General features: G+C 53.3%; 2 protein-coding genes across 2 annotated transcripts in view; one reads left to right on the forward strand and one right to left on the reverse strand.

The window, feature by feature from the left end:
- Nucleotides 1-18,599, forward strand: part of SNX29 (sorting nexin 29) — a 97,492-nt gene extending 78,893 nt beyond the window's left edge. The window contains exons 16-21 of the mRNA XM_049768550.1: nucleotides 690-806; nucleotides 1,873-1,928; nucleotides 4,314-4,395; nucleotides 11,415-11,555; nucleotides 15,607-15,746; nucleotides 16,198-18,599. Coding sequence (XP_049624507.1) covers nucleotides 690-806; nucleotides 1,873-1,928; nucleotides 4,314-4,395; nucleotides 11,415-11,555; nucleotides 15,607-15,746; nucleotides 16,198-16,330 — 669 coding nt within the window. The 3' untranslated portion in view covers nucleotides 16,331-18,599. The remainder of the gene's footprint in view (nucleotides 1-689; nucleotides 807-1,872; nucleotides 1,929-4,313; nucleotides 4,396-11,414; nucleotides 11,556-15,606; nucleotides 15,747-16,197) is intronic.
- A 5,252-nt stretch (nucleotides 18,600-23,851) lies between these two features.
- Nucleotides 23,852-26,636, reverse strand: part of CPPED1 (calcineurin like phosphoesterase domain containing 1) — a 28,465-nt gene continuing 25,680 nt past the window's right edge. Inside the window, exon 4 of the mRNA XM_049768502.1 lies at nucleotides 23,852-24,333. Coding sequence (XP_049624459.1) covers nucleotides 24,104-24,333 — 230 coding nt within the window. The 3' untranslated portion in view covers nucleotides 23,852-24,103. The remainder of the gene's footprint in view (nucleotides 24,334-26,636) is intronic.

Here is a 26,636-nt window from a genome sequence, read left to right on the forward strand (position 1 = left end):
GGTTTGGGGTCGCTGGTGATATCCAGGGGCGCACACACTAAATTTTTACAACTGCTCTGGACCCCAATTTCCTCATGTTATCTCCTTTTCCTCGAAGCCCCACCCATCCACTTGAGGCGAGACCCCTTGGTTTCTGGCTGTGGAGGAGAATGGGGGGCGTCTTTGACAGCTCACGGAAATGTGTGCGTGACCGGGTGTTCTGCTGTTTCGTGCATTTATGTCAAATTGTTTAGCACTTGGCTTCCACTGCAAAACAAAACAAAACTAAATAAAACGGGGTGGAGGGACTCTGCAGGGTTCTGGAAGGGGTGGTCTTTTGTGTTCTGAGGTGAGCATGCTGCTGCCAGGGATTTGGGACTCTGGGCACTGGGTGGTGGTGGTATCCCGATCCTGCTGCAAGCAAGGAGGACTGGTGTGTTCCGAGAGTGTGTGTGTGTGTGTGTGTGTGTGTGTGTGTGTGTGTGTGTGTGTGTGTATGATTGGTCTAAAGCCAATCATCCTGGTTGATTTTAATGCATGAGGACAAGGCCAGGTCCATCTTCCAGGACAGGTGCAGGTTCCCAGATTCCCTGGTGTGGTCAGTCCATTGCCTCTCTCGTCACATTGTGGTAGGCCTAGTCCAAAGTGTGGGTGCCTTGGTGGCGGGAGGACGGGTGGGCCTCAGAGAGCCTCACTCGGGTGTGTCACAGGTGGCCGAGATGCATGGGGAGCTGCTGGAGTTTAACGAGCGGCTGCACCGTGCCCTGCTGGCCAAGGAAGCGCTGGTGTCCCACATGCGGCAGGAGCTCATCGACCTGCGTGGGCCGGTGAGTGACCCCCATTCAGCCCGAGACGGGAGCCGTGAGCCCCGCTGGGAGACAGGGGAGCCATGAGTCCAGTCTGGAGACAGAGAGCTGTGAGCCCAGAGTGGCTGCTGAGGAAAGGCTGTCCTGAGGGGGGATGAGATTTTGGTTTGGGGGTGGGGGCGCCTTGTCCCAGACAGAGCCTGCTCCCTGAGACATCCTTGCATCTGCTCCTGGGTTTGTGGGAGAATGTGAGAGCATGTGAGTGTATGTGAATGCATGCATATGCATGTATATGAATATGAACATGTTTTTGTGCATATGTGAATGTCTTTGCATGTGTGTCCATGTCTGTGTGTGAGTTCGTATGCGTATGCGTGCGTGCGCGTGTCTGCATTGGAGCTGGCTTTAGGTTTGATCCAGGAGCTAGAGCCCTTTTTCCTGTCCCTAGAGACCCCCGTTCCCTGAGAAAGCCCCTTGGAGGACCCTACCCCTGTACCTGGGCAGACCTGCAGGCCCCCTCCCCGCAAAGTCAGGAGAGGAGGTCACACACCTGGATTCTGTGTGACCATGGCTGCAGCCCGCCTCCCAATGCCTCTAGTGCCTCCTCCACGAAGTAGGGAGTGAGGGTGAGAGCAAGAGGTAGGGCTGCTCTATGGATAGCGTTGGAGATCCTTCAGCTTGGGGTCCCAGTCTCCAGTCCCTCAGTGGCCCCAGAGACCCTGATCTGCCTTGGGATTAGCGCCTCCTGCTGTAACATCAAGAGGGAAGGACCTCGAGGCCAGCAGTGGATGTCCCTATCTGTTCCCTGGCTCCTGTATGAGCTGACGCTGCTTCTCAACTGCCCACCCTGCAGCCTCCTGTATTCCCAGTACCCTATGTGCACCAATGCCCCGAATCATGGTCCTGTGGCCATTCCCCCACTATGTGCCCCACCATGTCCACACTTGTGTGGAGCCAACCTTCCCCAGCACTTTTTTTTCTCCTGGACCGGGTACTTGGGAAATCACATGAGACAGTGAGCTTCTGGGGTGATATGAACCCCTGTAACCACCTGCCTTTTCTCCCCTCCCTTCCCTCCCGCTGGCAGGTGCCGGGAGATCTGAGTCAAACGTCCGAAGACCAGAGTTTGTCAGATTTTGAAATGTGAGTCCTCGGCACACCAGGGTTCAGGTTTGGTGAGGGTGCCTGGAGGCCTCAGTACTGTGACTTAGGGTAAGGGTGGGGGGCAGCTTGCTGAGAGCCAGACTTGGGCCTGCAGAGGTGTCTTAGCTTTTCCTCTTGGGGATTAGAAAACAATTAATTTGTTTTTGGCTGACATTTCAGAATTGAAAGATAGAGCACATAAAAATGTAAATTTACCCATTTCCTCTGGAAAAAAAAACAAAACTGCCAGTCCCCGAAAAAGCCATTGTCAGCTGCAGCAGAAGCTTTTATCACCCAGTGTGTGCTCAGCTCCAGCCATAGTACCCACCACTCTCCATTGCCCGATGGGGTCTAGGGGCTCGGTTCCTGGTCTGTGTGGCCCCAAACCTTAGGGGGTGGGGCTTTCAGTTCCCACCTCCTTGCTGAATATGCCTGGGCCTGATTTTGTTTGTTAAATTGGTTTTAGTGGGGCTGGAGTGATAGCACAGTGGATAGGACATTTGCCTTGCACGCTGTTGACCTGGGTTTCACCCCCAGCATCCCATGTGGTCCTCCCAGCATGCCACGAGTGATTCCTGAGCACAGAGCTAGGAGTTACTTCTGAGTGCCACAGGCCCAAACACCAAAAATAAAAACCCAAAACAAAACAAAAATTGGATTTGGCATCACTCTCACATCTATTTCTGATCAGATTGGTGATTTGGGGTTGGGCAGATGGAAGAAAGTTGCTCCCAGGAAAAATGCTCCTGGAGTGGAGGGAAGAAGTCAGGGTAGGCCTGGGGGCTGGGGCCCATGTGACCTGGGCCAACCTGGTCTGCGGGCATCTCTGCTCAGCTCAGTGTGCCCTTGGATAAGACCCTGGACCTACTTTAACATTTTTCCCTCTTGCTTCACTTCCCTCCTGCTCCATGCTGTAGGAGCTCTGGCTGTCCCAGGCACCCAATCTTGAGTTAAGGGAGAAAAATGGGGTATGGGGGGATGCCTGTGGGGTCTCTTAGGAGAGGCTGGTCACTGCTGGCAAGTGGGACTCTGAAATGGGGAACAGTGGGTCCTTCCTCCTCCCCTCTCCCTCACTGTCCATCCCTTCCCCCAAAGGTGGAAGAAGACTTGAGTAACAGCCCTTTCTGGACCACTCCTCCCCCATCACAATCATGGCTGGAGAAAGATCTCCTGCCTCTTGCCTTCAGGCACCATTTTGGGGACCTGAATAGGAAATGTGTCACCAGCTATGCAAGTCTATTTGTTCTGGGCATCTCCCCCTAAACCATTCTGATCTGGGGAAAGGAAGGAAGGGAGATAAAAATAGAAGGAAGTAAGAAAGGAAGGACAGGGGCCGGAGAGATAGCATGGAGGTAAGGCGTTTGCCTTTCATGCAGGAGGTCATCGGTTCGAATCCCGGCGCCCCATATGGTCCCCTGTGCCTGCCAGGAGCAATTTCTGAGCATGGAGCCAGGAAAAACCCCTGAGCACTGCCGGGTGTGACCCAAAAACCACAAAAAAAAAAAAAAAAAAAAGAAAGGAAGGACAAAGGGAGGGAGAGAGGGAGGGAAGGAGGAAGGAAAGGAAGGAAGGAAGGAGGAAAGGAAGGAAGGAAGGAGAGAGAGAGAGATGGCTGGCTATAGGGAGAGACATGCCTGGGTGACCTCCTGCAGAGAGAGGATGGGGAATGAATGAGCTGCTACAAGGCCAGGCCAGATGGCAGAATGGTTGTTTGGCTTGGCCTGGATGCAGCTGCTTGGGATCTGTGAGGATGGATCCAGCTGGGAGTGGAGAAAGACTCAGTGACCCCGATTTAAGTCTACAGCTGTCCCTCAGGGAAGAGCCTCTTGCACAACTAAGGGAGTGCGGGGCGGGTGATATTCCATACTGGGTGCCCAACCTCATGGGTACTTGAGTAGGAACCTCACCTCATTGGAGCCATGCAGTGCATTGGGGAGTGGGGAGATGCATGTTTGTACCTTCCCGGGACCCTGCATGGTGGTTTTTCTGTTTTCTGCTACTCCCCCAGCCCTCCACCAATATGTTGTCACTATATGGCCATGACTATGCTGTCCCCGATGGCTTCCCCAAGCCTGGCCTTGAAGTGGGGTTCAGGGCATGAAGTGAAGGTGTACCACAGTCCCACATGCTGTCACCCTCTGCAGCCTCATTGGGAGCCTTGCTGGCCATGTACTTAGATGGGCAGGTGTGGGCCTGGGTGCTCCATGCAGGACTGAAGCAGCTTCAGCTCAATCTCTGGACCAAGCCCGGGCTAGCCTGAGCCCCCTGGATGCTGTGGGGTCAAAGGGAGCCCATGGCAGACATCCTTGCCTACCCCACAGGGGTATATGGGTGAACGGTTTTTCTTTGCATCAAGTCACCCTTTCCTGACTTGCTTCTGCTCAGATCCAACCGGGCCCTGATCAACGTTTGGATCCCATCGGTGTTTCTGCGGGGCAAAGCAGCCAATGCGTTCCACGTATACCAGGTAGGTGCGGGCTGGATGGGGCAGCCCTTAACAGTGCCTGAGCACCACGGTTTGGTGTTTGGTGCTGGATTGGGACATTAGAGTGTCCTTATGAATGGGGGTTCTCTATGTTCTCAGCCCTACACGTGTTTTTGTTTTTCTTTTGTTTTTTGGGCCACACCCTGTGACGCTCAGGGGTTACTCCTGGCTATGCACTCAGAAGTTGCTCCTGGCTTCTTGGGGGGACCATATGGGACGCCGGGGGATTGAACCGCGGTCCGTCCTAGGCTAGCGCAGGCAAGGCAGGCACCTTACCTCCAGCGCCACCGCCCGGCCCCCCCTACACGTGTTAATATTGACTGTCAGCACCAAAGTGAAATGGAGGCAAAGAGCTTATGTGGGAAACACAGCCTCCTTCACTCTGTCTCCCTTCCTTCCTTCCTTCCTTCCTTCCTTCCTTCCTTCCTTCCTTCCTTCCTTCCTTCCTTCCTTCCTTCCTTCCTTCCTTCCTTCCTTCCTCCCTCCCTCCCTTTCTTCCTTCCTTCCTCCCTTCCTCCCTCCCTCCCTTCCTCCCTCCCTCCCTCCCTCCCTCCCTTCCTTCCTTCCTTCCTTCCTTCCTTCCTTCCTTCCTTCCTTCCTTCCTTCCTTCCTTCCTTCCTTCCTTCCTTCCTTTTTCCCTTCCTCCCTCCCTCCCTCCCTCCCTCCCTCCCTTCCTCCCTTCCTTCCTTCCTCCTTTCTTCCTTCCTTTCTCCTTTCTTCCTTCCTTCCTCCTTCCTCCTTCCTTCCTCCCTCCCTCCCTTCCTTCCTTCCTCCTTCCTCCTTCCTTCCTCCTTCCTTCCTTCCTCCTTCCTCCTTCCTTCTTCCCTCCCTTCCTCCCTCCCTCCCTCCCTCCCTCCCTCCCTCCCTCCCTCCCTCCCTTCCTTCCTTCCTTCCTTCCTTCCTTCCTTCCTTCCTTCCTTCCTTCCTTCCTTCCTTCCTTCCTTCCTTCCTTCCTTCCTTCCTTCCTTCCTTCTCTCTCTCTCTCTCCCCCCTTTCTCTCTCTCCTGTCTGACTTCCTTCACTGTATTTGCTGTTAATTACTCCCGACTCTAGACCTTGCAAATATTTGATCTCACTCCCCCATGCCCCGACTTCCAAACACTTGGCCCGTCCCAGTCTTCAAGGTGTTTCAAAGACGCTTTACTCAGCCTCTCACTGTGTTTGGCAAGTACACAGAATCGATGCTGAGAGTGGTACAACCCCAGGTGGGTGGAGGGACACAGGGTGTTGGAGGTGGTGGCAGGCGGGGGCCGGCATCCTGTCTGATTTCTTACCGGGAAACAGGAGGCTGTGTTATGTGCCAGATGTTTGAGCTGTGGCATTCAGAGAGTTGGTTGCCCAACACAGTCCTTTCCTCCTCTCTGTGCCCTGCCTCGCTGCACCCCCAAACTGGCCCTGGTATTCGGGAGCTGCTGGCACAGGACTGTTGGTCTGCCAGGCATCCTGGGCAGGTCCAGGCTGAGGCACCAGTTCATCCGCCTCCCGCCAGCCCTGCAGCTATTACCCCCTTGGAGTCTTTGTTTAGATGCAGTTGCCAGCAGACAAGGCTGGGTTCCTGCAGGGATACGTGTAGGTGGAATCTTCAGGTGGTTGGGGGTACCATGAGATGTCTCAGCTGTAGTGCAATGTGTGAGAGGTGACTGTTCCCCCAGTGTGGGTTTTCTCGATAAACCACTCTAGCCACTGGGTCCTGGGGGTAAGGTTCACCCAGAGAGAGTGTGTGTGTGGGTCACACACAGGCTCCCCATCTGTGAATTCAGCAAGCATGAAGGAACGCCAGTGTGACAGTATGAAAGGGCCTCTTGTAGGTCCTTTGGGTCTCCCTTACCCCCTATGGCGAGTGGCTTCCGTGCCAGGAGTGGCCTTGGGCCTTCTTGGACATGACCTTTGGGGCCCCCCCGCCATCTTTCTGGCCTCCTGGGTTGGTTTTGCGATTCCTCTTCTGCACAGAGTCCTGTTCCAGAACCAGCTTCCATGGAAGTCCCTCCTTCCGGAGCATCATTTCTTCCCAGTATCTGACCTGCTCTTGTTTTGCCCCTGTACCTCCACTGACCCAGGTGGGCCCAACTCCTCCCTCCTTGCTCTTCTCCTTTCTTCCCCCCTGGACTCTCCTGTCCTGGGCCCATCCGCTCACCCCGACTTTCTATCCCGCTCCATCTTGTTCCTCTTCCTTCCTTCCTGTTGCACATTCTGCCCTCTGTCCCCCCACTTGCAGCCTCTGGGTCCTCCTCTCCACCCCCCCATTTGCTGTCCTTGGTCCTGAGTTCAGACAGGAATTCCCCAACTCCCTGTGTCTCATTTTCCTCAAATCCAGAGAAAGGTTCCACAGCCCCAAGAGCGACTTTACCACCTTTAGCCTCTGGCCTCTCTGTGGCCCTCATTTTCTCCTGGAAAGGGACAGAGGGGGAAAAAAGGGTGTATGTTGGCGGGGGGGGGGGGGGGGCAGTCCTCTGCCATTGCACACAGCCGGCAGGAGGCGTTTGGAACTGGGCCCCACAGTCTTGGCCAGAGTCCCTCCTGCTCACCCTCACCTGCCGCTCTCCACCAATTATTGTTCTATTACTGGCCTTGCACAAATGTTAACTGGGGATATTTTTATTCCGAAGATGGTTCGAACGCTAAACACTGCTTCTCATCAGTTGCTGTCAAAACCATATGCCAATGCCCCCTAAATTAACGTGATCACGAAAGAAAACATCTCTGGGAGCCATTCAAGTCCGACACGTGTGTGTGTTTGGGGGGGGGCTTTGCTTCCTGGGGAAAGTTCTCTCCAACTAGTTTCTTTCCCAGCATGGGGAGGGAATGAGCCCCTTTAGTCGAGACCTTTAGGGTCTTTCTTCTGGGTTGGGGTGTGGTATGGACTCTGGCCCTATATTTCTGGGCTGTGCTCTAGGTTCTGGAGAGATGAAAGGTCTGGGGAGCCCCCTTATCCCCATGGACAGTTTTCTTGCATCACCTGGAAAAATCAGGAACCTGCCCTACCTACATGTTTCTGATGTCTCTCGCTAGAGGCAGCGCAGGGGTTGAGGGGTGGGGATGGGGTTGTGGGGCATCCTCTTGGCCATGGGCTGGTCCCCTGTGGCAGTGGACCCCACTGGATGCCCACAGAGTAGTGGCTGATTCCTGGGCTGGAGTCTCTGGGTCCTTGTGCATAGGACCATCTAGTTGTGGAGGGGCTGGTGGGGTGTGAGTCTTCAGAGACGGTGTCTCCAGATGTAGCCCCATCCTGATTCAAACTTCTTCCCACTTGCCCTGGCTCCCTGAGCTGGGACAGTGTGGGGTGTGCCACCCTCCACCCCCTCAGTTCCTCTAGTGGGGGAGGAGGAGATGCAGCCAGCATCCAGGCTCAGCCTGTTGGTTCCAGATCCCACACGTATACTATAGACCTCAGGGGGCCTGGAGGCCTGTGTGTGCAGGTAACCACCTTGGGAAACATGTGTTTGGTGATGTCTCCAATATGCTCCCTTCAGCTAGACCTCTGGGTCCTATCTCTGCCCACCTCTCCCCTACGGCACCAGAACTGCAGCCCAGAGGCCCGGAACCCCGGAGGGAGCTGCAGGTTCCCCCACACCAAACTCTGAAGTGGGGCCCACCTGCGGCGGGTAAGGACCAGGCAGCTGTTCAAATGCCAGCGCCGTGATTCACTGTTTACATGACGGCTGTTTGCCCAGGCCTTGGGGGAATTATTTCCGTGTTTGCAACAGCAACTGTGTCTGCTGACTGGCAGTCCCCTGCCCCCCAATCTTCAGCTACCTGCGCGGGATGTAGCCCCCTTTGTTATTGGCCTCAGAACCCTCAACCTCAGTGGGTGCTTTGCTTCCCTCTACCCCTGGCTGTGTTTTCAAAACCCTGGTCTCCCTGTGCAGGGCTGGGCTGTGACTGTGGGCCACATATTTAAGTTTGTGGCCAGGGACCCGCTTTCTAAGCTGCCTCTTCAGGGCCCAAGCCATCTCCTGTGTCACTGCAGTTGCCTTCTGCCAGACTGTCCCCGCCAGACTGTCTGAGAAAGCAGCGAGCTGGTATCATGGCTGAGGGGTATCTCTGTTACTTTGTCTACAGTTTGGCACCAACCTGTTTATCTCTGATGGTGGTAGAAATGAGAGAGAACTGTCCCCTATGGGGTCACCCCATGCAGCAGGCAGAGAGTCGCAGGCGCCCCCCTCTCCCGCCCCAGCAGCTGGGCCCCAGATGTGTCTCTGCCCATGAGGCAGACAGACGGTTGCTGCCTCCGAGTATGAATCTGGGGTCTGCTTTGGAGCCAGTACTGCTGTTGAATATTCAGAGGTTATTTCCTTTTTTAGTCCCAGGACACCCCCCCAAAAACACAGACACACACACACACTAATTCCTTTCCATCCGCCTTACCCTTCTTGCATATGAGATTCTCCTGCATTCTCAAATGTTGCTTTTCTCTCCAAACAAGTAATCAAAACAAGGTTTTGAGCTGTATTTGAACTGCAAATAAGTTGAGTATAAAATGCAATTATTCGCCTCAAAAAAAAAATTAACAGACACAATTTGGACGTTTGAAAGGCTCAGATTACCCTTCATTACATGCAACTCCAGAGGCCCCCATTTCCCAGGATTGAGATGAAATGAATGGGATGAAGCTCAGGGAACTTGCTTCTTTCTGGCTCCTCCTGGTCCCACCAAGGGTGGTTTTTGGGGGCCGTTGGTGGGCAGCCCGTGGGAGCATTGAGACAGTGCAGAGACAGCAGGAGTAGGAGTGGAGGTTGGTGGGTCTGGCCTGGTGTTGTGGACATGGGAGGCCTGTTCCCCATGAATTGGTCCAGGTCTGTACCAACCCCACTATCCTGTTCCCTCTGATCAGGGACGCAGGCAGTTCTTGGTGAAGAACTGTTTCCACTTTCACTACTCTGCTGTGTTCACAGCACCTAGTGATCTGTTGTCATGTTCCCCCCCACCCCTATAATGTTCCCTGTCCCCTCCTGGGTGTTACACCCCAGCCATCACCTCCATTATTGGGGCTATACAGTAGCTCCTGTGTTTTGTTCTTATAATGAAGACATTGACAGCTAAAAAACGTGAAGCTGTGTCGTTAATAGCCAAAGTTTTGTTAGGGGACATTAGTCAAGGCCACCAACTGAAACTCACTTATTTCGGTATTGGATTGTGAAGGAGGCAAAATGAATTAGGAACCTGGAGTCATTGTGTGTGTGTGTGTGGGGGGGGGCATATCTGGTGGTTCTGTGCTCAGGAATCACTCCCGCAGGGCCCAGTGAACCCACATGGGGTTTCAGGGTTCAAATCTGGGTTGGTTCCAAGGAAAGTACCCTCCCTGCTGCATTATCTCTACAGTCCCTGAATCTGCTTTTCAAAAGCAGCTCCTGCTACCTGAATAACTTTGTACTCAGCACCCCCAGCCTAGAGGGCATCAGAGTGTGGAGTGGGGCCGTGGCCTGTGCTTTTGGGTATCAGGTTGCCCAAGTGCCAGCATGGGAATTCCCAGCCCTGGGAGAAGTGGTGGGAAAGGGGCCTTGGTGATGGCTGAGTGGTCAGGCCCAGGGGCCATCATCATCTGGCCCTAAAAGTACCATGGCTTGGCATAGAGTCCCTGAAGGCCTCTGCAGATCTGGGGACATTTTGATTTTTTTGGTTTTTGGGTCACACCTGGCTGTGTTAAGGGGTTACTCCTGGCTCTGCACTCCAGAAATCGCTCCTGGCAGGCATGGGGGACCATATGCGACATTGGGATTCGAATCACTGTCCATCCTGGGTTGGCTGCATGTGAGGCAAACACCCAACCGCTGTACTATCACTCAGGTCCCAGGTCTGGGGAAATGTTTGAACCATTTGGATCCTGAAATGTGGCAAGAAGTGTAGAAGGGAAGGCAGGGGATGCATGTAGTCAGTGGAACTGAAGCTGGGTGATCTGTGCCCCCATGTCCTCTGGCGTAGATGACAGACCGTCCAAAGGTTTAGTGGAGCCAGGGGGAGCCAGGCCAAGCCTCCTGAGAGCACAGTGTCTCCTGCAGGCTTCACGAGCTGCTGACCCTGGTGAAGGTTTTGGGATGCGGAGGGGAGGCCTGAGCATCATTTTTGCTCCCCAGGCTGCCCCGCCTGTGACGATTAATCAGGCATGGTAATTTCCTGCTTTAATTCCCTGATTGCACATCCTCTAATTATCTCTAATTCTCTAATGGGGAAGCACGGGTGTCGATGGGGTTATGGCGCCTTGCCCTCCTGTCACCAGGGGCCTGTCCATGAACTAGGATGTGGAATAGGCCGGTGGGGACTGGACTGGGGTGGCATTGGGAGTTGCCTGAGCCCCCTCAGCACAGCTGGTGCATAGGCTTATTGTTTCTGGAATCTTCTTCCTTGCACTCTCTTCTCCCCTCCTTCTTGATCATTGTGTGTGTGTGTGTGTGTGTGTGTGTGTGTGTGTGTGTGTGTGTGTGTGTGATGTTTGGGACACACCTAGAAGTGCTCAGAGCTGATTCCTGGCTCTGTGCTCAGGGCCATAGCACCCCTTTATCATCATCACTGGACTCAGGTGACTGCTGAAAATGTATTTGGGGGCTGGAGTGCCACAACAGGGAGAGTGTTTTGCTTTTGCAAGCACTGACCTGGGTTCTATCTCAGCATCCCATATTATCCCCTGAGTCTGCCAGGAGTGCTTTCTGAGTGCAGAGCCAGGAGTAACCCCTGAGCACTTCTGGTTGTGGCGCAAAAAGAGAGAAAGAAAAAAAAGAAAGGAAGGAAGGAAGGATGAGAGAAAGAAAGAGAAAGAAATAAAAGAAAAGGGAGGGAGGGAAGGAAAGAAGAAAGAAGGAAAGAAGAAAGAAGAAAAGAAAGGAATGTATTGATTTCTTCACACCAGGGTTACTTTGGGCCCATGGAACTGCAAGTTTCTGACCCAGAGTATCCCCGGAGTGAGTCCCCTTTGGGAGTTCGATGCAGTCACCTTCTTCAGTTTTCTTCTCCATGGGAGACTCGGGGGAGACGCTGACCCCCTTCTCCCCACTTTGACCTCCCTCTAGGTCTACATCCGCATCCGCGATGACGAGTGGAACGTCTACCGGCGCTACGCTGAGTTCCGAAGTCTGCACCACACGCTGCAGAGCAAGTTCCCCCAAGTGCGCGCCTTCAGCTTCCCGCCCAAGAAGGCCATTGGCAACAAGGTACCCCCCCCCCCCCACCATGGCGCTGTCAGTGCTGCTTTCCTGCCTTCAGGGGCCCTGGGAAATGGAGCTCCAGAAATGGCTGCCAAGAAGAAGGAAACAAATAGACACAGGCATCATCCTCCCCATTCCCCCACACAACCCTCGCAGCCAAAGAGCCATGCTGTGGGCCAGGGTTGGAGAATGAGCCCTGGATGGGGCCAGGGTATCTGCAGTTTGGCACCCCCAGCCTCTACATTGCTACAGAAAGGTGTGTGTGTGTGTGTGTGTGTGTGTGTGTGTGTGTGTGTGTGTGTGTGTGTGTGTGTGTGTGTATACACATATCAGGTCCAGTCCCTGATCATGGGGCAGCAGCCATGTCCCGCTGCCATCAATGTGCCACTTCCACATTCACTAGCAGCAGCCCCTGTGCATGGTTGGTGTCTGCATTTCAGATTGGGGGCGTTCTATGCCTGGGGCTGATGTACCCTCTGCTCTTGACTATTGTGGAACTCCGGGGGGGGGGGGTGGTGTAATTTGCAGGGTGTACTGAGGCTGGCCCAACCTGGGAGATGGAGCAGACTTTCTGGGACGGGGGAGTTGTCTGGTGCTGGCTGAGAGGGAAAACAAACAAACCAAAGCAAACACCCAACATCAATTTGTTTCTGATGATGCTCCTGAAAGTGCTTTATTGCTCAGAGAGCAAATGAGAATGGAGAGAAAAGCTGCTGTTTCCTCCGGGGATAATGGGTCTGTCTGCTGAGGCTCATCTGCTGTGAGCCAAACTGCCTTCCCTGCCAGAGAAACCTGATTTTGACAACCATCATTAAAGGTGCAAACTCAGGGGAGGAGCAATAGCACATCCAGTTGGGTGTTTGCCTTGCAAGTGGCCAACCCAGGTTTAATCCCTTTCTGGATGTAGGCTCCTTTCCTCCAAAAATGCTTTCCTCCAAAAATGGGCCCAGGCAGGGGTGTTTGCTAGCTGGGGCGGAGGCTTCAGCTTTGGGGGTGTGTGAAGAAGATGGAGGGGTACAGAAATGGAGGATGGAAAAGTTGGAAGAGTGCTAAGAAAGGAGGCTGTGGAGGCTGAGCGGCATCAAGGAAAATCATTTTTCACGGGTGCAGACATAGCAGCGTCAGCTCCGTGGGTCCTGTGGCCAGGGCACAGTATGTTTGACACATGCAGGACTGCCTGGCCCTGCTCTGCCCTGCCCTTGCTCTGGCCCGGCTTCCCCTCAGCCCCACCTCCCACCCCCATCTGGCTCTTCAACCCCGGCAGCTCCTCAAGGACCTGTTTCTGCCACGCTGAGCCCTTTGGTTTGGAAATTGGTACCAATTAGAAGGCCCTCGATGCACCGCTGGACATGAAATATTGTCCAAAATATTGCCAGGGCTGCTGGGCACTTGTATATCATTATTTAATCTCCCCCACCCCACAGCCTGCCCGCCTCCCCATTCCCAGCTTCAGGCTCTGGGTCCCTGATTAAAATCTCGCCCTCTAGCCCACTTGGCGGCGCTCACACTCTCTTGAACCCTGGAGCGTAAATTACTGCCTCTCCCCTGCTCCTTCCTGGCCACACTGTGCAGGCTCTGCCCTGGGACCCGAGCTCCTGGAACTGTAGTCCTAGTTTCTCAGGTGGTCTCAGTGTGGGTCATAGATCTCTGGGGTTGTGGGTCCCTGGTGTTTGACTCTAGTCGGCCTCCTCCCCCCTTTCCAACCACCTCTGCAGCTCTAAAGTCTGGGCCCATTGCTGAAGGGAGTGTGGGGGCCATGCTGGTTAACTTGGGGCTACCACACACAGGCCTGCCCCTGTCATGGCCTCTTGAGCTGGTCACTGAGTTACTGCAGGCTTAGCCCAGACCTGGCATAGTCTGAGCACCTGAACACTCACTAAGAAGCAGGTCTTTGGGAATGGTAAGATAGCCAGTGGGAGGGCATTTGTCTTGCATGCAGCTGACCTGTATTCAATCCCCAGCATCCCATAGGGTTCTCTAGCACAGAGTCAGGAGTAAGATCTGAACCCTACTGAGTGTGGCCCCAAACTCCACCCCCCAATCAAAAAATGCTCTGGGAGGCCCTTTGCTGCTCAGTCTAGTTACTACGGCCTGGTTCTCTCTTCCCTCTGCTCCTGGCCCTTTGTTCTTCTCTCCCCGTGATGTGGGTTTCTGGGCTAGAAGCTGTGCTGGCTTGTTTTACCTGCCTCGAATAGCTGCTGCCGCCCTAACGGTTTCCAGCCGTAAACATTCCTGTCAGCCACGCTGAGATGTAAAAAGGTGCCTTCTCGGGCCAGAGCAGTGGCTCAATCGAAAAGACATCTGCCCTGCATGCGCTAGCCTGGGATGGAGCGAAGTTCGATTCCCCCAGTTTCCCATATGGCCCCCCAAGCCAGGACCGATCTCTGACCGCATAGCCAGGAGGAACCCCTGAGCATCACCGGGTGTGGCCAGAACAACAACACAAAAATCATGGGGCGGAGAGATAGCATGGAGGTAAGGCGTTTGCCTTTCATGCAGGAGTTCATCAGTTCGAATCCCGGTGCCCCATATGGTCCCCCGTGCCTGCCAGGAGCAATTTCTGAGCCTGGAGCCAGGAATAACCCCTGAGCACTGCCGGGTGTGATCCAAAAAACTAAAAAAAAAAAAAAAAAAAAAAAAAAAAGGTGCAAAACCTCATTTCCTCTTGTCTATCTCCCCACCAGAGTTTCACCTCATGTCTGACACTAGGCTGGACGGGCTGGCTTCATGTTCACGGAGCACTGGGCCACATCTTGCTGCTCTCCCCGAGCCCATTTGCAGGATCGAGTGCCTTGGGAAGGCCATGGAGCATGGTGGAACGCTGTAGTCCCATCTCCAACTAATGTTGCTTTGTGGCAGCCAGCCTGGCTCAATCCCACCCTCTGTGGGGTGGACTATGTGGTACCGATGGGTTTGGGCCCAGGTCGCTGGGGGTTCGATGCAGTCACTAACCGCAGTGGTCACAGAACAATTTTTTTAGGCAACTCTAAAAGCGCGTCCCTAAGTCGTCACGTGCTGATGGTTTTTCTGCCTCCCCACCCGCCTTTTTTTGTTTTTGGGTCACACCCAGAGGTGCTTCTGGCTCTGCATTCAGGAATTATTTCTGGCAGACTCAGAGGAGATGCTGAGGCTTGAACCACCTGGGTTGGCCGTGTGCAAGGCAAATGCCCACTTCGATGTACTATTGCTCAAGCCCCTGAACCCCCTTAGGTTATACCTAACTGCACAGGCGCAGGCCCAGACCTGTAGCACTGGAGTCCAGGAACAAGAGACATGGGGGGCCCATGGCATATCTCCCGCCCCTCGGCTCTCCTGAAGGGCTGCTTCTCCCCCCACCTGGGTCAATGCCCCACTAGCACCCTGACAGGGCCCCATCACGTACACCTCCCAGCCACTTCTCTGTTCCAGATTTTTCTTTGGTCTCTTCCCCCCGCTGCTTGTAGCAATGCAGAGCAGGTGCTGAAGTATAATGAACAGGCTTGGGGAGGGCGTGGCAGGGCCTTATTTATTTTAAGCAGCTCCAGGTGCCACTCAGGTGGGGGGTGTCCTGGGCACAGAGGCAGTGAGGACTTGGGGATGATGGGGGGGGAGGGTGGTGGGAGGAAGTGGGTGCTTTGTGGAGACTGAGGGAGTCGAGGGGCTGCTCCAGGGTAGGAAGAGGAAAGTAGAGGCCTATGGGTCTGAGCCGTGACAGAAGGGGATGTGATACATGCACCCCCTGATGGGGGACTGGTGATGACTGAGTTGGGGGCATCCAAACCTTCCATCCTGCCCTACTGTACCCTCTCTTTATTTGGGAGGTGTAGACCCGGTGGGGCTCAGGGGTTACTCCTGGCTCTGTGCTCAGAAATTGCTGCTGGCTCAGGGGACCATATGGGATGTTAGGGATCGAACCCGTATCCCTCCTGGGTCAGCTGCGTGCAAGACAAATGCCCAACCGCTGTGCTACCACTCTGACCCCCTCTCTCCTCTCTTCATCTGTCATTGGTCTCTGGCTCCCGACTCTGGCTCCTCCTCCTGGTCCCTCTGAACTGTCTGCCTCTCCCTTCCCCTCCAGGATGCCAAGTTCGTGGAGGAGCGGCGGAAGCTTCTACAGAGCTACCTGCGCAGCATCATGAACAAGGTCATCCAGGTGCTCCCCGACTTCGCCACCAGCCCCAAGAAGGAAACGCTGGTGCGGCTCATGCCCTTCTTCGTGTGAGTGCTCCCGAGCCACCACACACCTTGGGCTCCTGGCTCAGTACTCCCGAACCCCACTGCTGCCGGCCCAAGGCTGCCTGTGTTCATGAGTACAGACCCCAAGCTCTGTGCTTGGCCATTGGTAGTTGTATAATAAGGAACAGTTAGTTGTGCGGTGGAGGTTAGTGAGGCCAAGTCTGGGAGTTTTGGCAGCTTTGGGATCTGAAAGGACACCCCCTCACCCCCAGGCACTGCATCTGGGGCTCTTTTACTCAGTGTTTGTCACCCCTGGGGACCCTGGTGAGCCCCACACAGTCCCAGCATAGTCCTCGGAGCCAGCCTGGCTGTAATGGTTCTGTGTGTGTGTCCCCACTTGGACTTGGCACTCCCAGCCTCTAGGGCTCCTGCAGGGACTCGGGTCTTCTGCCCACAACAGGCCCCAACTCACTCCCTCCTCCTATCTCTGCAGCGATGTCCACCCCCCTGGGGAGCCCCTAAACAAGAGCAGCCGGACCCGGGCGGCCTCCCGCTTCTCCAAGCTGTCCCGGGGACAGCCCCGGGGCATAACACGCAACGCAGAGCCCCAGAGCGGCGACCTCTGACCCCGAGGGACGTCCACAGGGACCGCCATGTCAGCCTGGTGACCCTTCCCGAAGCACCCCGCCTGCTGGCCGCATGACCCTGATTAAACTGGTCCGTCCCAGAGCATGGCGGTTCAGGAGGGCACTGGCCCCCCACAGCAGAGGCTGGAGGGTAGACATCCATGTCACCTCCACGGCATGCAGGAGTGAACAGTTCAGTGGGGTGTCTGGGCTAGTGGCTCCCACAGAGTAGCCTTGAACACTCCAGAAACCAAGGGAGTCTTGTCATCACAAGCCTCTGGGTCATGAGGGGGATGGAGTCTGGTATCCCCAGTGGGGTTGTTCCTGCGCATGGACACATGTACTGTCTAGACATGAGCTCCGGGGTCCCCAGATGGATGAAAGTCTCATGCACCCTGACTCCCGCACATTGGGGATCTGCCGGAGGAGATGCGTCTGGTGGATCTTGAATCATGACTGAAGATTGGGACTAAGTCAGGGGCTGCTCCTAGGCCCTGCAGCCTGCCCTGGACTTTGGGAGACACCAGTTGCTTACAAGTGCTTCCTGGGCAGAAGAAACTTTTGGAAAGAGTTGGCAGGATGTTTTATGTGGGATCTGCTACTCCCTACGGAGCTTCCATGGAGCAGGCTGGGCTGGACCCCGACATCCGCCTGCTGGGAGAAAGGGGAACCCAAGGGAGCAGCTCCAGGACCCGCTGTCCTCGGAAGAGGAGAGCAAGATCGCCCACCCCCAGGGTTCTTCTGCACCTCAGAGCCAATGCTGCTTCAACATGGAGACCCCGGTGGCACCGAGGAGTTCCCCTTACCCCAATTTTCCTTCCAGGGGGCCTATTCTGGGCCCAGCTGAATGTGATTGGTCTTGCTCTCTACCCCCACTTCGGCCTTAATGGGGAGTCATGGACTGGCCAGCACTCACCTGCCTTGGGCACCCTGATGGGCAGAGGCTGAAGAGGGGAGCACAGACCCCTGCCCCAATTTTGGACGCACCTCTGGGAGTTCCTGAGGTTGTTAGAAGCAGGAACAGCTGGAAATGAGATAGGGGGCCTTCACCCCTCAATGAGGCTCCTGGCTGCAAGGGGCATCCAACTAAGTAGTTCTGGTAGGTGGAGTGCCAGACCCTGCTCTTTCCTCCTTCTGGTGGTGACTCCTGAGTGCAGGGACCCCACAAAATTTATCGTCCCATCTCCCAGGCTGACCCCATAGCCGAGTCTGGGATGGGGCAGAGCCAGGACAGCCCCAAGCCATTCCTCCAGGTCACAAAGCTCCTTAGAAGCTCCTTCCCCACCACCAGAACTTGGGGCTTGGTGCTGGGGATCCCTTTTTCCTTTAGGCTCTGCACTAAGCAGGTTTCAGGTCTCATTCTCCACCTGTGGCCCCCACATTGGGAGCGCATTGGGGGCCCAGTAGGTGCCTCAGCCTGGTGGGAGTAGGCAATTTCCTTCCAGCAACTTCTCCCTGCCCAACCCATTAAGGACCATAGAATCGGGCTGGGTTTCTTCCAGGAGCCAGGGGTGAGTGAGCCCTGACATCAGAGCTGTCCCAGACAAAGTGGATGCAGGAAAAGGGAGGTCTGAGACAGCTCTGATGTCAGGGTTCATCCACTTTGCCCTTTCTTGCCCACAGTCTCTGGGCCCTCTGGTGGCAGAAGGTGCCCCATCCTGTCCCTCTCCCTGCAGTTCTACATGTTCTAGATTTTCTGCTCCTGGATCAGCAAGAATGAGGGGACCCTGAGTCCCCCACTTGCTGATCTGAGGCTGCAGAGAAGGACCCAGCAGGGAGTGGAGCAAGGATGGGTGTGCCTATTTTTGAGGGGCCCAGACCTCTTCTTGTGGGGCCTGGAGAGCCCAAGGCCACCTTCAGAGCTGGGGATGAGGGTTATGCCAGAGCAGACCTGATCCATGGGTGCCGCATCCCCAAAGGCCGAGAGAGCCTCCCCTTTTCCCCCAGACTGGGGTGTGATAGCTGAGGAGACTCAGCACCTCTGGGGACCATCAAACACCAAGATGCTGCATCCCTCTTACTCAGCATCACACACGGACCATGTGGGGGTTCGGGCTGCGAGCCGGTGGGTTCCCTCAGCGCCCCACTTCTGTTACGGTTTACACCCCAGGATTTTTAAACAAATGTGTTTAATTTTCTAAACTCTTTATTCTATTATTAATAACTCTATTATTCCACTTTTCTTTTGGAATACGCGTTGGCGGTGGTTTTGTTACGGCCGGTCGGACACGCGTCTTGACAAGCACAGAATTAAAAGGGTACTTTTGTAGATGTTCGGCAAGTTGTGCTGCTGCTTTGGGGTGTTTGCAGAGGGTTGAGGTGGGGAGTGGTAAAGAGACCCCTCAAGCCTGTCAGTCATCCAGTTGGAGTGACTAACCCCTAACCCTGCTAAAGGGCCACAAAATCGAGGTATGATTTAACAGGAGGCCTCTGGTGAATACCACCTGTGGTAGTCCAAAAACAAAACCCAACCATACAAACAAGAAATATATAAGCCGAGTGATTGAAATCTCTTAGAGAAGCTAGGAAAAAAAAAGAGAGATTTAACCCAAAGCTAGTAGAGGAACGGAAATCAATGAAACAGAAAACATACCCCCGAGAAAAATCAATGGAAAAGAAAATGGTTTCTTGATATGCTGCTTGCTACACTAAGGCAGTGGCAATAAAATAAATTGTCAACACTCTTAAGTGGAGGACAGTCACTGAAATCTCACAGGCATGGAAAAGGGGACAAGGAGAATGTCACAAACAATTATCTCAGGAATGGAGCCACTTATGTGGATGGCAGTTGCTAGGTGTGAAGGGAAGAGATGCTTGGGGCTAACCAGGAGGGTCCAGGGAGTCTGTGGAGCTCCTTATGTAGGAAAATAATGGGGTGCATAATTCCAAAGCAGGCCACAGAGAAAACGGCCCATCTTCGGAAAGTCACGGGTAGGATTCATCCAACATTTCAGGTAAAAAACAAACAATCGGAATGCTACAGTTACCAAAGGGAGGATATGGATTGCTAAATTATTTTAAGAGGACAGCAAAATTCTAATACAAAAGAATAAGCAATGGGGCCAGGTGGATAGCATAGGAGGGAGGGTGTGTTTGCCTTTCACACAGCAGACTCAGATTCCTGGAGTCCCCCAAGTATTGCCAGGAGTGACCCCTAAGCATTTGGTGGGCCCAAAGAAATGAATTCTAATGTTATTTCTGCCCATTATCCAAAGCCTCTGAGAAGCAACTCACCACCTCCAGCTGACCTGGGGTCTGACTCAGTTTCTTTTTCCTTTTTTTTTTTTTTCTTGTTTTTTTGGGCCAACCCCGGCAGAGCTCAGGGGTTACTCCTGGCTTTCCACTCAGAAATCGCTCCTGCAGGTTCAGGGGACCATATGGGATGCTGGGAATCGAACCCAGGTCTGTCGTAGATCAGCTGCATGCAAGGCAAATGCCCTACTGCTGTGCTATCTCTCCTGCCCCAAGACTAACTCAATTTCCACAGATTTATCTTCTGAAGCAGTGAAAGTGCAGGCCAAAAAGTGAAGCAGAGGGTAAAGGAGCCTGTAGGTAGGAGCAAGACTCAAAAGCAAACTTTCCCGGGAAGTTAGGAAAAAAAGGAACAAAGACTTTTTAAGAAATCTGTAGCTAAATAAAATAAAATAAAATAATGTTCTTAAAGATATTATATTGAGGATAAAAATCTGAAAATATCCAGGAATATAAATAAAATGAAGGTGAGTCACAAGGGGCCCCAGTATTGTCTATAAAAAAGCCTGGAGATGGGAGAGCACAAAAGCTAAAGGATGTGGAAGGGAAAGTTCTGACCTCACCACTCGGAGCCCAGCAGAGTGGGGGTTGGCTATTTAAAGTTGAGGAAAAAAGACACAGTCACAAAAAGGATGGCTTTCTTTTCTTTTCACTTTTTTTAAATGACAGGTGGCAATTCAGCTATTTGCATGCTAAAGCAATAACAAAGCACCAATATACAGAAAGGGGCCATGAGGGTAGGAACCAACCTTCTAAGGAACGGCACTCATGGAAAGCTCTGAAAATGCATCCCAGCACCAGTTTTTTTTTTTTTTTTTAAAGCGGGTGACAAGGTAGAGTCATGCTGTCCCTGCCAGTTTTCAGAACTGTGCCGGAGGGTATAACCTATGTGGCTAAGAATAAGAAGAACTAAAAATGTAAAAGTATGGAACTGAAAATATAACCCCACCAAAAAAAAAAAATCCAACCAAACTCCAAATCATTCGCAGACAATAAAATAGTCCTAGGAAAAAAACCTGTCAGGAACCAACCATGGGGAGTTGGAGCCATAACATAGCAGGGAGGCTGTTTGCCTTGCACATGGCCACCCTGGGTTTGATCTCTGGCAACTCAGAGGGTCCCCCAAGCCTGCCAGGAGTGATTTCTGACTTCAGGGTCAGAAGTAACCCCTGAGCACTGCTAGGTGTGGCCCATAAACCAAAATTAAATAAATATGAAGGTATAGAGACCAAACATCAATCTGGTTATCAAATAAGGAGTTCTGATAATGGAAAGTTTTAGAAAGGAAAAAAAAATTTTTATGAGTCACACCCAGCATTACTCAGGGATCACTCCTAGCTCTACGACTCCTGGCAGGCTCGGGGGACCATATGGAATGCCGGGATTCGAACCACCATCCTTCTATATGCAAGGCAAACACCCTACCTCCATGCTATCTCTCCAGCCCCTAGAAAGGAAATTAATAAGAAATTCTAACTAAATCACAATTGGCTGCCCGACCCATGGTTCTATCACTTGCGTCCCAAGGAAACTCTTTTTCTTTTTTTGTTTTTGTTTTTGTTTTTGTTTTTGGGCCACACCCGGCGGTGCTCAGGGGTTACTCCTGGCTGTCTGCTCAGAAATAGCTCCTGGCAGGCACGGGGGACCATATGGGACACCGGGATTTGAACCAACCACCTTTGGTCCTGGATCGGCTGCTTGCAAGGCAAATGCCACTGTGCTATCTCTCCAGGCTCATAAAACTCTTAAGAGTCGAGGTCTGCAGAAAGAATGATGCAAAAACTGTTTCTCAATAGCATATAGCCAGCAGATATGACACACTGTATTTGAAGTAAGATCAAAGAAAAAAAGTGATGATTACACAAAAACGTTAGTGCCCCCTATTTTCCAATTATGACACCTCCCCAAAGTCCCAATCAAATCTTCTGTAGATGCTTGCGGGATCAGAATTATCCTGAAATTTTGAGAAGAGCCAGGACAGCTGAGGTGGGGCCTTTGTTCCAGCACTTTCTGAAACTGTCTTCTGACGCTCCATCATCGACCCGAAACATGAACACAGGGTTTTGACTTAGGGGTTCTAGTAGCCAAAGATGATATTTATTTATTTATTTATTTATTTATTTATTTATTTATTTATTTATTTATTTATTTACTTTTGAGGTTGTTTTTTTGGGGGGGGGCAACTTGGTTACTCCTGGTTATGCTCTCAGAAATCACTCCTGGCTTGGGGGATCACATGGGACTCAGGGGGATCAAACCCAGGTCCTTCCTGGGTCAGCCACATGCAAGGCAAATGCCCTACCACTGTGCTTTAGCTCTAGCCCCCAGAGAAGATATTTTATTTTATTTTTTGGGGGGGCCCACACCCGGTGGTGCTCAGGGGTTACTCCTGGCTGGCTGCTCAGAAATAGCTCCTGGCAGGCACGGGGGACCATATGGGACACCGGGATTCGAACCAACCGCCTTTGGTCCTGGATCGGCTGCTTGCAAGGCCAACGCCGCTGTGCTATCTCTCCGGGCCCAGAGAAGATATTTTAAAGAAACCAGTGTCCTGGGGCCCCTTGCCCACCTGAGATTCTTCTGGACCCCACCTGGTGGGGCAGACTGCTGTCCAAAAAGGGGGTTTGAGTTTTCTGATTCCAGTTTCTGACCTAATCTCGCAGTGTTCCAAGTCAACTCTTTGTTTTCCGAGGAAGGGGACTTAGTAAATTTCCCTTCTCTTACCCAGGTGTCAGAGTCTAGAACATTCTTTTCTTTGCTATTTTTTTTAGTTTTTGGGCCACACCTGGTGACGCTCAGGGGTTATGCATTCAGAAATCGTTCCTGGCTTGGGGACCATATGGGATGCCGGGTTGAACCAAGGTCTGTCCTAGGCTAGCTAGCATGGGCAAGGCAGACGCCCTAATGCTTTTTTTTTTTTTTTTTTTTTTGGGCCACACCCGGTAACGCTCAGGGGTTACTCCTGGCTATGCGCTCAGAAGTTGCTCCTGGCTTGGGGGACCATATGGGACACCGGGGGATCGAACTGCGGTCCGTCCAAGGCTAGCGCAGGGAAGGCAGGCACCTTACCTTTAGCGCCACCGCCCGGCCCCGCCCTAATGCTTTTGCCACTGTTCCAGCCCCAGAGTCTAGAACATTCTGCACAAACATGCTGAAGGATGAGGCTTCACCTCCATTCCACCCTCTTGCATTTCCCCAGACTTGATTCTCTCAGTCACCGTCCTGGTGCGTGAGAGTCTCCACAGCCCAGTCCCAGACCTTAATGTTTGGCTTTTGTACTTTTGCTGCCCAATCCCTGCTGTGGAGAAATCAAAACAAAACAAAAACCTGAACACAAAGCTGTGAACATCGCAGCCACATAAAACAAAGCGCTCGGGTGTTCAGAAGATTGTCATTTTCTGGTACCACATCACAATGGGCTGCGGCCTTGCCACTGATGTGTGGCGTCATTAACTTTGGGTCCTTTGTTCTTCTGGATTTCCATATCCAATTATCTCTCTAGTTAATCTCTCGTGGTTTTGCAATGTTGACTACAAGATTTTTTTTTTAGCCAAAATAAGACTTTGAATTTAATAGTCTTTGCAATGCAGTTTGTCAGTTTCTTTCTCGTCATAGCTCAGGGATGAGAACCTGGGGCAAAGCTGTGGAATTGTCTGTGCAGGACGGAGAACCCAGTTCCTGGGCTACCCCAACCTTTCATCCTCCCCACCTCCCATTTCTGCTCTCTTTAGAGAAGCCCCAATATGGTGGCCCCACTTTCCCCACCAAACAGTGTGGGAAGCTCTTGGAGCAGGGACATTCTGAGGGCAAATGAAGGAGAATAAAATCCAGGACCAATGTAGGGGTGACCTTGGATGGCTTTTTATTTTTTTATTTTTGGGGCCACATCTGGTGACGTTCAGGGGTTACTCCTGGCTATGCTCTCAGAAATCGATCCTGGCTTGGGGGACCATATGGGATGCTGGGGGATCGAACTGCGTTCTAGGTTAGTGCATGCAAGGCAAATGCCCTGCTGCTTGCGCCACTGCTTCGGACCTCTGGACGGCTGTTGACCCTTGGGTGGAACTTTCTCTCACCTGAGGTCGATGTAAGTGCAGAGTGAGGCTGCCCTGGACTTCCCCATTGTGTGACGTGCATCCCAGAGTGTGGAAGTTGGACGTGGGTGGTTAAGGGTTGTCAGTGATGACAGTTCCCGGGAGGCTGTGAGAGGCCCAGGGGTGGACATCGGCCTAGGGCTATGGCAAAACACACTACCATAAAGGCGGAAAATCTCAGAAACCTCCTGAGAATTTATTCACACACCCTGTGGGGAAAGGCCAGTAGCTTTTATTCTTTTTATTTTCAGGCATCCTCCCTACTCCCCGCTCTTTGCAAAAGACAGGGCTGCGAGTTGGTAATATTTTCAATATGACTCTAGGCAGGATCAGCTGTGACTTGGTCAAAGAAAGTCATCGAGTCTCCTGGGCATGTTACACTCCGCAGGGCACCAAGGCGTGGGGAATGTGGGCAGGAAAGTGGGGTTCACTCCCCCTCCAACAGCTTCAAGAGGTCAGTCTCCAGGCCCTTCTTGCTCAGCTCGTCCAGGCTGTAGTAGCGGTGGACAATGCGCTGGGCCGTCACCACCACCACGCGGAGCCCGTGTGCGTCTTTGCCCAGCTGGCAGCCGATGGCCGATGACACCACCATGTCGAGGTTCCCGTACGTGCCCCCTGCGTTCCTGTGGTAGTGGCCCGAGAACACAGCTTTGATGCCTGCAGGGAGGGAGGGAAGGAGATGTTACAGGAGCCTTAGACTTCGTGGGGGTCCCACTGTTTCTCCTCCAACAACAGCATGTCACTGACTCAGATGCCCAACATGGCTCAACGCGTCATGTGTGGGGAGGCGCTGAGCTGACATCCCCAGCCTGACGGTCCCTGTCTCTCCAGGGCGGTGAGATCAGGCACATGAAGGGCTAGGGCCCATGCAGAGAGCAGGGTTGGGGGGTAAGGCGGGGTTTGAGGGTGGGTTCTGAGACCTGAAGGCCCGTTTGTGGGTCCTGGGCAGGCCAACTTGGCATGGGACAAGGTGCACAGCCTTTATTCGAAGGAAACTCAGGAAACACAGGACGTGATGGAACTGCAACTGGACCATGAAACCACGTGGGATATCTCTGTGCCCAGATTATGGAACCACACTACCAGCTCCGTGACCAGACCGCAGAAACAGATGACTGTGACCAGACCACGGAATCACACGACCAGCTCCGTCACCAGACAAACTGAACCACGCAACCAGCTCTGTGACCAGACCACAGAAGCCAGCAGAAAGGCTGTGCTCCCTCACCCATCAGGCCTGGGAAGGCAGTAAGTGTGCCCAGCAAATTGTCAGGTGCTCAAATATAAGCACCTGGTATGAGCCTGCAGGTGGGAGCTGGCACCCCCAAACTGATGTGAGGAAGCAGCACCAACCCCTTTTGTGTGGTCAGGTGGCATCCACCGCCTTCTCCCTGATATCGTGAGGGCCCAAGGGAGGAAGGGGAGGTCCAGGGGCAGAGGCACCACATCAGGCCCCAAAATATTGGGGGCAGTTTAGAGCTTTAGCTGGAGTCACCACCTTATGCCCGATTGCCACCAACAGAGACCAGAGCAGCTCTGCTCACTGCAGCCCTGGGGAGCAAGAAGGCAGCTGCTGTCTCCCCCCCAAACCCCACCTTGCTGGCCCTTCATAAGTCTGCTGGCTGATGCTGCTCATGTCCGTGAGGCAGGGGCACCCTCATGCCTGCCTCAGGGAGCCCCAGCACTGAGCAGAAGCCACTTAGCATTATTTGTCTGCCTTGTGCTGACAAGGCCCGGGATCCGGCCCTCAGGCCTCGTTCCAAGTTGCAAAACTGCTCTATTCAGGAAGGACGCCAGCTCTTTGAGAAACAGCTCACATTAGCAGGAATTAGCGCTGAAAACTCATTTATGTTTGCATTTCACACCCAATACACTGGTGTTCTCAGAAGGGAGTTCCGATGGGGACTGGCTGCTCCTTGAATGGGGGGCGGGTGAAAGGGCACCTATGGAGCAGACCCACCAAAGTGTGGACAACCAGGGGGCGGGTGGGGGGGATTCTTCTGTGATCTGTGGGGTTTAGCCACCCTCCAGTTCCAGGTCTCGGAGGGGAGGGGACTCCCCACTCACTGTTAATGTCGCAGGAGATAAGGCCAGGAAGAAGAGCAGAGAGGGTCCCCCTGATCCCTCACTGGAGTTGGGGGATACATCTCCTGTCACCTGGGATCCCCGGATGAGAAACTCTGCAGTGGTCAGGTCCTGGCTGTTCACACCATGGCCAGGCCATAGGTTTGGGTGCAGGGGTCGGAGAACACTGGGGCACAGGGTGGAGGGTGGGGTGCCCGCGGGGGGGGGGGGGGATGGAGATCTCTTCCGGGTTGGAAGCAGAACTGGAAGTGGGGCAGGCAGAGGTTTTGGCTGTGGGAATTTCTGGCTCTATTTCTCACCTCTTGGTGAGATCAGAATCAGAAGTCTGAACAGAATCAGTCTGGGGGGCTCAGAGACCCCAAGGTTTGCTCCAAAGGCCCCATCTTAGGGGATGGGTGGGGAAGGGGGCCAGTGGGGATTTCCAATCTGTTACACTCACTCTCTGCATTTCTCACTTCTCTGCATGTGTGTGTGAGTGAGAGAGAGAGAGAGTCCCTTCTTCCCACGAGACACTGAGGCCAAGAAACCACCTAAACCCGGAATCCTATCAACTGAGCTCTTGAATTAGGGATCATACTCAGCACCTCGCAACTCAGTGAAGCATCATCTTCATTCAGTCCTGGTGGGAACCCTTAGGGAACAGATTTCTCCCTTCTCTCCAGACAGGGCAGCAGCTTGTCTGGGGTACCAGATGGTACAGATGGGGTGAGGCCTCAAAAGCAGAGATCAGCCATCTGGTGTCCCGCAGATCTCAGAGACCACCCCCAATTTCCAAGAAGAAACTCTGGGCTCTCAGAATCCTTCTAGATCTGAGGCTGGGAGGGGCAAAGCCTTGTAGGAGGGCATGTGTGGGGAGGGACAGTTCGTGCTTCCAC

The sequence above is a fragment of the Suncus etruscus genome, chromosome 2, assembly GCF_024139225.1.
Source record: "Suncus etruscus isolate mSunEtr1 chromosome 2, mSunEtr1.pri.cur, whole genome shotgun sequence".
Taxonomy (NCBI): Eukaryota; Metazoa; Chordata; class Mammalia; order Eulipotyphla; family Soricidae; genus Suncus; species Suncus etruscus.